The 9220-nt window shown below is 37.7% G+C and overlaps 1 protein-coding gene across 1 annotated transcript; it reads right to left on the reverse strand.

Annotated features, from left to right (window-relative positions):
• Window positions 1-209: 209 nt before the first annotated feature.
• LOC132383603 (endothelin-2-like) lies at window positions 210-9010 on the reverse strand. The gene is made up of 5 exons (XM_059954795.1): window positions 8835-9010; window positions 8039-8180; window positions 6114-6233; window positions 3816-3944; window positions 210-2861 (listed from the first exon to the last, which is right to left on the reverse strand). Exons 1-5 carry the CDS (start codon window positions 8893-8895, stop codon window positions 2759-2761), a joined length of 555 nt encoding a protein of 184 aa, XP_059810778.1. The 5' UTR covers window positions 8896-9010; the 3' UTR covers window positions 210-2758.
• Window positions 9011-9220: the final 210 nt, after the last annotated feature.

A 9220-nucleotide genomic window follows, 5' to 3' on the forward strand; every position in this document is an offset into this window, starting at 1 on the left:
TGGTCTTAGGAGTTATTTTCTCTGAAATGTCAGAGGCTGAGGGGAGACCTGATAGAGGTTTATAAATGTGAGGAAAATGGAAGGATATGAACACTGTGTAGGTGGATTAGTTTAATTGGTTATTTGATTATTAATTTAATTGGATTGGCACAACCTTGTGGGCTGAAGGGCCTGTTCCTGAGCTGTACTGTTCTAATATCCAATGTTCTCTGTAAATGAATCTTTACACTGGTTAATGGCAGTAACAAATATATTTATTTCCATTAATAAATGATAGTCACAATAGTTCCAAAGTACAGGAAATTATAATAATTTACAATTAATCATAAATTAATTAAATATGCATTCAAATTAATCATTGAAATGTTGTTCACCTTATCCTTGTAATAGGCAGATCGTCAGTAATAAATTAACATTGGTCCTGAATCAATAGCTTTGTACTCTGCTAAAAATAGTGAGCACCTCAAAATGAATACACGGAGGGCACTTTGCTTTGGAACACAGAGCAGGAGAGTTGAGTTTCCATCCAATGGCCTGTGAATTATGAACTATCTTTTCACTGTGTCCATTGATTTTATACAGCAATGTTATTGCTTATAGGTCTGAACTGTGCTCTCCAGTTCATACTTTCCTAGTGATGAAAACTAGCTTGGATATGAGATTAATTTCTCATTTAAGATCTGACTTTGAAAAAGTGACCAGAATTTCAACAGACTAGTTAGACAGTTCAGAGGAAAACCCTTTGCATCTTATTCTTCTGTGTAACCTAATATATCCTCCAGAATACAGCAGTCAGCTGCTCAATAGATGTCAATTTTCTTTTCTTTAATACCCAGTTATCATGCTGATCATTATCTCACAACTTTCTTCATACAAATGGAGATTATCTAACAGTCAAACATCTGTTCATGATCTTCTGATCTTAGAAAACATCTTGCACTTTCAGCACAGCCTACCTTGGAATCTTTGTTCATACAGGGATATGGTAGATGTTGCTTTAATGTAATTCGGGTCGGAATGATCTTCTGGACTAGCTTCTATTGCCCAAGAAATTTCCTAGATCTCTGCACTCTGTTCCACCTGGCCTGGTGTCTTTATGTAATTTTTGTTGCTTTTCCCCAGGGGATCACAGGACTCAGCTGACTGTGTGCATGTGTGGAGAGAGCAAGAGTGAGAGAACTGCTGCACAGGGATTTCAGTTGTTTGACACATTTAAGATTTAAAACTTTTTTCCCCAATCATCCTACATTTGTCTCGTTATTGACCTGCAACTTAATTACTTGTTTTATCCATCTCACAATTATTCACAATAGATATCTTCTCTCCATTCTTCCCTTTTTTTTCAGACTAACCTATTGAAATGGTTGGACTGTACTGCATGTTCCTGCCCTTAACTTTAACACTGAAATTGTTAATGCTAATTAATGGGGAAAGAAAGTCTTCACTTACTGTCCATACATATCCAAACATCTATGTTCCAGATTTCATCTCACCAGACATCTTAAAAACTAGTCTGCTGCCAGTAAAAACTCAGGAGATATTTTCAGGAGACTGATGTTGTTTTGAGTCACCTCCTGGAAAGAGTGGTGACAGCAAGTGAGTACAATGCATTGACAATACTTTCCTGTTCTGCTATTTAGTGGAGACATTAAATGGTTAATATGTGCTGAAATAATGGAGGAAGATAGCAACACTATCATGGCTTCTGTGTCCAAAGCAAAGTGATTAAAATCTATGATGTCATATCTTTAATACAGATGCTGAACTCAGTTAACCCGTTTTTGATAAATGTGTCTATTTCCACATCTGATTTTCCTTTCCTCTATTGTGGACATCCCATCTTGCACGTTATAGCTGCGTGGGCTCCCACTGTCCTTTATTGTCACAAACAGGTGTAAGCCTGTGCAAAAAGCATTGGCAGTCTGACTATGGCAGAACTATCACAGCCTGGCCTCTTGTGTCTTTGGCACATCCTCAGTGGTGCCAGCTCAAGAAGACAGGGTAAGAATGGGTAGTCAGCAAATGGCAAGTAGGAGTAGGAACTTGACCCGTCTAGGAGCTACAATCTGTGCCGCTAGCACAGTGCCAACCAGATTGTTGCAGTTCAGTCCTTTCCACTGATGCCTACACTTCAGCATCTGCTTGGTCAAAGCTCATAAGAACAATAACCGATGCTCTCAAGTTTCACCAATGAAAGCCAAGACTATCTACAGAAGAAAAAGTACTCTTCTGCTTCACAGAAAACCACAGTGATGCTTTTACACTAGGAGTTGAGGTATATCAGAACCAATCACTTTAGCCTCTGTCTGCTTTCAGTTCTGGTACCCAACAGCAATCCAGGAGAGTGATATCATTCTGCCTCCAGTTCATTAAAGCTGATTGTTGTCAATCTTGTGGTAAATGTATCAAAGCCAGTCTTTCTCCCCTCTCTTACCAATGCTGCTGTTCTTATGTAGACCATAAGTGACTTGCTAAACCTCAAGGTGTCATATTCAGCAAGACTTCAGAAAAGCTGATCAGCTCCACTTCCTCCTATGATCTGCGTATGTCTCTTCCCCTTTTTCCCATTACAATTGCGATACAGTCCAACAGAGAAATATGTATTCAGTGCCAGCTTGTTAATATTTGTGGACTGATCTCTCCACCTTCCTTGTATCTTCTTGTTCTCTCCATGTACCTTACATGCCTTCAATGGAAGGAGAACAGAAGCCAAAGATGGCTCTCTCTCTCTGGAAGGAGTGAGCTCTGTCTTAACAGCTCATCTCCCCTTTTGGTTTTCCACTTGTGTCAAATTAACTTGATTCTGTCTCGTTGGAAATTTCTTCCTTTCAGCAAGCTGGATATTTGACTGTGCAATTTGTCTGTAAAAGATTTAAAAATATTTTATTTAAAAAAAACTAAAATTCTTCATTTTCTTTCCTTCCCTTATCTTCCGCTCCCACTACTTCCAAATGCATAGCTTCTATGTAGAATACATCTTTGAAGAATTGTTTGGACAATTCAGTCAGATTCATCTGTTAGCAGTATCACCCTCTACATATTTTGCAAAATAAAACTAGAACTTTGATTTTGACATAAGTGCAAAGGTGATTTAGGATAGATGTTCAAAGCCATTCAAGAGTTGGGAGAGAATATGTAAGAAGAAACTATTTCCCTTGGCAGAAAAGTCAACAACCAGAGATCACAGCTGTAAGGTGAATAAGCAAAAGAATCTTAGTAAAGTTGAGAATCTCATTTGAGACTTAAGTTTCTCTTAAGTTATAACTGAATGCTTTACAAAAGTTTGTTTTTTTTCAATTTATTTTTAAGAGTCTGTGTATTATTGGTGAGGTCAATATTTATTGTCCTATTTGTTCTTACGATGGTGGTGATGAACCACCTGCTGGTAATCTGTGATTGGGATTCTCCCATAATGCCGAATGGGATGGAGATCCAGGTTTTAAACATATTATCGGCGAAGCAACAGTGGTGCATTTCAATTCAGGATAGTGTGCGAGTGCGATGGGGTGTGGAAGAGTAGAATCTTGGGATATATTCTTAGAAAAAATAAACTTTAGTTATCTGAAGTCTGAAACTGAATTACTTTAAACAAAATCCCGGAATGAAAAGCATTTGGGTTGTTGTTCAAAAAAGGTGGCTTCACTGAATGACCTCTCTAGGACATTGAAGAACTAGGCTGATCTTAACAGGCCTAGGCAGTTATAAAGAATTCATTTGTTCTCTGTTTCAAAGACAACCAAACATTGTGCAAATGATGTGTACAGTCAGATTTGACAACAAAAAATATTGTATTTCTTTCCTTGAAAGTAATTTACCTTAATATCTGAACCAAATGTGTATTTTTTATTTCTTGATGTTGATTTGAACTTGAGCTTTGGTACTTTAATGGGTTTTGATGTTGTATACTTGTAACATTATTATTCTGCAGAGTGGTGTCATCCCTCCTGAAGAAAGAAAATAATGGCACATTTCAGCTATTGTCCTTTGTACTAAAACCATACAATTTTCAACAATTGAAACAACTGTTTCAATTCAGGTATTGTCAACCATGAGCTGAAAGCTGACACTAAAGATTACTTGAATTACACCAAGTGGCCACTATATTAGATACAGCAGTGGAACCTAGTGTGCTCTTCTAAACCTGGGGCAGTGTAATCCATCTATTTCAAGGTTTGACATATTGTGCATTCAGGGGTGCAGTTTTACACACCACTGTTGTAAAGCTTGGTTATTTGAGTTACTGTCACCTTCCTGTCAGCTGGAAGCTGTCTGGCCATTCTCAAGCTCAAAGTTATTGTCACCTGTCTGTACATACATATAGCCATGCAAAACAATGTTCCTTCTCTAACCTCTCTTAACATCAAGGCATTTCCACTCACAGAACTGCCACTCACTGGATGATTTTTGTTTTATCTGTAAACTCTAGAGATTATTGCATGTGAGAATCTTAAGAGATAAGAGTTTCTGAGATATTCAAATCACCCTGTCTGGCACCAACAGTGATTCCATGGTCAAAGTCGCTTAGATCACATTTCTTCCCCATTCTGATGTTTGATATGAACAACAACTGAACCTCTAGACCATGTCTGCATGTTTTTATACATTGAGATGCTACTACATGATTGACTGATCAGATATTTGATTTAATGAGCAGGTGTACCAGTGTACCTAATAAAGTGGCCACTGAGTGTATATAGCACAGGATCTCATTCAACAGAACCTCTCTGAAACAACTGGTGATTATATACATTCCAACAGCCCACATTTTGTTTTCATTTTAAATAGAGATTAATTTTGAAAGTTATGTTATTATTTTTTTACATCAATTTTAGGTACATTCTAACTCAATGCATTAAATTTTCTCCTAGTTTTCCCAGATTGTGTTAATTACTGTAACATATTTTTCCTTATCTACTTAATCAAAAGAATAATTATGAAAATTGCTCCCTTATCCTCTTATCTCATGTGACACTTAATATTTTTTGAGTCATACTTTTCTGTTTTGCTTTTTAAAGAAAAATTCCTTGGTCTTTATTTGCATCCTAAAACATTTATACCTGTGTAACAGGTTTTCCATGTAACAAATGCAATGTCACTAATACTGACTGAAACAGAAGAACTGTTTGTCACCTGAAAATTTCAGGTGTGAACCTTCGTTAACACCTTTCAATGGTTTAGATATGAAACCTGAACCTGTTTTCATTTACAGATTCTGTTCTGTCTGTTCCGAAAATTCAGCCTTTTCTGTCTCCTTCTTCAAAGTTCTAACTACATACATTTTTACTTATTTCAAACTTTTTTTTAGGTAAAGGATTTTCCTGAAAACGGATTAGGAGAAACTTATTTTTGTATATTTTTCCTTTCATAATGCCAGGACACTCCAAATTACTTTGGATAAATTTCACTGTTGTAGGCAATCCTGCAGTTAACTTTCAAATAGCAGGTTATGACACTAGAAAAGACAATCTCCAGATAATTTGGTCTTGATGATTTGGGAATAAATATCAGCAAGGCTGCATCTCTTATTTTAAATAGGGTTGTGGAAAGTTTCCAATCTACCTAAAGGGTGGAGGCACACCTGATAAATGGCCCATTCACAGATCTACCCTGCAGTGACAGTCTTGTGCTGAGACTTGACATTTTGACATAAGGAAGAACATCACGCTTGACACTAATCGCAATCCAAAACAATACACATGTGAACTATCTAATGACACTGACTGAAGTCTTGAACTTGGGAGCAGATCTCTTTTTATTTTAATAAATCCTGGTTTCAAAGCAATTAAGGCTAAGCTGCCAGTTACAGAATCACACCTGCTTTTTTGATTCCTCTCGACATCCTCCATCGTAAGTAATGGTTACTCAGGTTTATGTTTATTATGTAATGCTGTTGAAAACCAACAAATTTCATGACATTTGCCCACGATATTAAACTTGTTTCTGACTCTTAGACTGCAAAGCTGCTCTGTGACATGCTGTCCAAGGCTTGGATCCAAAGACAAGCTTCTACACATTCTACACATTCCCTTCTACACATCTCGGGAACAATGCTTTCTGCAAATGCAAAGGGTTTCAAATTCCCTGAAGTGTAATACTTGATTGGTATTACTTACGTTCCATCCAATTGGCAAAATCGTGAACACACTCTGTCATTGGAATCTGTGCATTTGCACCTTGGAGTCAATCTTTTGCGGCGTGTTCGAGGGCTTCCTAAGCCATAAGGTATGGTTTTCCTGTTAGGAGAGCAGATAGTCAAAATTACCACAGCAAATCTTTATGGTGGTATAAAACACAATGATTCACAGAGGAAATACAAACTTTGCAGATATATTGCTTATGAGTGTTTATGGCTTATGCAATACTTGGTTTCAATTAAACTTTATTACCCCTTTGAGATAACAGTGACCCACTTTTTTTGTACAAGAACTAATTTGGCATAGTTGATCCCTTCCAGGTATTAAGACTACAGCTGGCTTTGCAGAGTAGCATGACTTGATTACAAAATTGAAACTCAAATTTATCAATTTTTTTTTAAATAAAAGATTGTTGAAATGTGGGGTAAGAAATAGTGCAACAGGTCACATCAACATGTATTTTTGTTCTTTATTTGACAAAGGAGAATCTCCAAAGTTGCTTCATGTGAGCATGAAACAATAGTTGACAGTAAACCAAAGACTTAATACAACTTCAACAAGTTTTAAGGAGAGAATCCAAGAAGGACAAAGTGGTTTAAAGATATCTGAAGAAATGAATTTCAAAGATCAGGAGCAGAGTGCAGATCAAGGGGAAGACAGAAGGATGGGGAAGATGATGTAATGGGAAAGAATACAGAAATGCAGCCATTCCCCAATTTCTAGCTATCCTGTTTTTTTTCTGTTGGTATGCTGCAAATACTTTGGAGAGCAAAAAGTCAATCAAGTTATTATGGGGTAGAGATTTATGTCCATTCTATAAGAACAATGGATGTCATTCCTGAAAGAACATTGGTGAGTGAATTAGTAATCAGACTTTTAACAGAAAAGATATTCTAAACACATAAGATCACATCTAGCCCCTCCAGCCTGTTCAATGATCATAGACTTGAGATATGTAGACAAAAATAGGCCATTCAGCCCAACTCATCCATGCCATCCAAGCTTGTCCAATTTGCTGGTATTTGGTCCATATGCCTTTGAACTTTTCCTATCTATGTATCTGTCAAAGTGCTGGAAGTGGTGTAAGGTCTGGTGAGCTTTCTGAATTGGCTTTGGGTGGAGGAGTTGGAGGTTTTCACACACCCAGCTACACAAAGGTATGAGGAAAGTGTAAAGAAATTGCAAAAAGCAAGAAGAACATCTAATCTGATTTCAGAGTACATTACAAATCACTTTGCAAGTAGTTGTATGAAAACATGAACCAGAACTATGCAACCTCCTAATGAACAGGCAAGGGTGTTTTTATATCCAGGAAAAATGAACCTTTCAACAAATCAGGCAGAGAAATAGAGCCAACATTTTAGTTTGCAGGCTTCTTGAAAGGGGTTGGGCAACTAGAGATAAAACCTCAAGGTAAAAGGCAGAGAGATCCCATGGAAGAAACGCAGAATTTTTCCAAGGTGAACAGTCCTAACGGGAATTAAACAAATAATTTTCTTTTGGTTTAATTTGCTTCCATTTTATAGCCAGAACTGTTCATTTTTATTTACTCTGGAGATGTAAGGGACTGCAGGTGTTAGAATCTGGACCAAAAGCAAAACCTGAAAGAATTCACGGGTCAGCAGAGAAATGAACAGTAGTTGTGGCGGCTCAAGAACCCTCACCCTGGAAGCTGACAGATGTCCCTCCACAGATGCAGCTTGACCCGCCAGGTTCTTTGTTGCCACATTACTTCTGGCCTAATTCGGGATTTATTGTGACATGGTCTCAAATTGAGAAAATCCTTTCCATTCTTGAAAGTGTTCAGTCTACGCCGAGCATCTTCGCCGATTAAACGTTTCCTGAAGCTTTTGCGCGTTTCCTTAATTTAAGATTTCACTGCGTATTGCTGAAGCTTCACTCACCCTGGTGTGTTGATCCAGATGATGTCCTTGTGACAGAAGTAGATGCACTCCCTATCTCTCAGGCTGCTGCAGGAACAACGCTTCTCCCTCCGGAGATGACGCTCTCCGGTCATTCCAATCCCCGACAGGCTGAAGCAATAACCTGCATCAAAGAATGTTACTTATCAAAATGTAATCTCCTCTCAATCCGGAATGCAAACACGAAAACGCACTTCACTCGTCATTTGCGAACGTTATGAAAGCTGCAGATAATAAAGTTTCCGTCACTCTCTCCTTTTCATTAATCGTTCTGCCTGAACTTCGCTTTGAAAACAATATCGGTGCTGGCGGTCTTAACCGACGGATCAAAGCAGAACGATTCCAAACATAGTTTAAATTAATCAGAAATTGGCACAACCACATTTTTTAAATGACATGAATGATTTAATGCCAAAAAGGCCCCATAAATATACCAGAACCTAATTTTCCAATTTGGTACCCCAGTAACCCCAATTACTGTCCATTTTAGATCACATTTTTAACATTCCCATTTACAGTAATCTGGTTTTCTGCCAATAAAAATATCCCAAAAAATATGTATTTTTTTGCACAAAATTGTGGAAAATGCTGAACTGTGTTAATATCTATCAATATCCAGCGTTCATTTCTAACAAGTATTCAAAGCAAATTATGTAACTCAATTTAATGTCAAAAACGCAATAAAACGACAGGTTTCAAGATCATCAGCTCGCGTGCAATCATTCTGTCGAAGTAACGCGCGCCTGCTATAAGGAATGTTTCATTTATATATGCTTACCATTTTCAAATAGCAAACAAATAATTGTCATGATAAATAATCCCCGCAGATTCCAGCCCATTTTTGTTCCGTGCACGAGTAGATTCGGGATACAAAGTCGTGTTCTGTTTGTTAAGTATCTCAACACCTGATTAATGTGTTATCCTGCGCTAGGTGTTGTGTCTCTGAGTCGCCAGCGCCGTCTCGCTTGTTTATATACCCGCTTCGCTGCGCCGGTTGGAGGAAAAGCCGCGCATTGTTAAATACGCCTCGCACCAACCACAAAACAGGACTCCTCAACCGTATATGAAACTGAATATTTATTTTTTGTATTTACGCGTAGCGAAACAAAAAATGACCATTTTTGGTTCAGGGTGAGATAAAAGGAAGTAAAATTGAGTCATTTA

The sequence above is a fragment of the Hypanus sabinus genome, chromosome 30, assembly GCF_030144855.1.
Source record: "Hypanus sabinus isolate sHypSab1 chromosome 30, sHypSab1.hap1, whole genome shotgun sequence".
Lineage (NCBI taxonomy): Eukaryota > Metazoa > Chordata > Chondrichthyes > Myliobatiformes > Dasyatidae > Hypanus > Hypanus sabinus.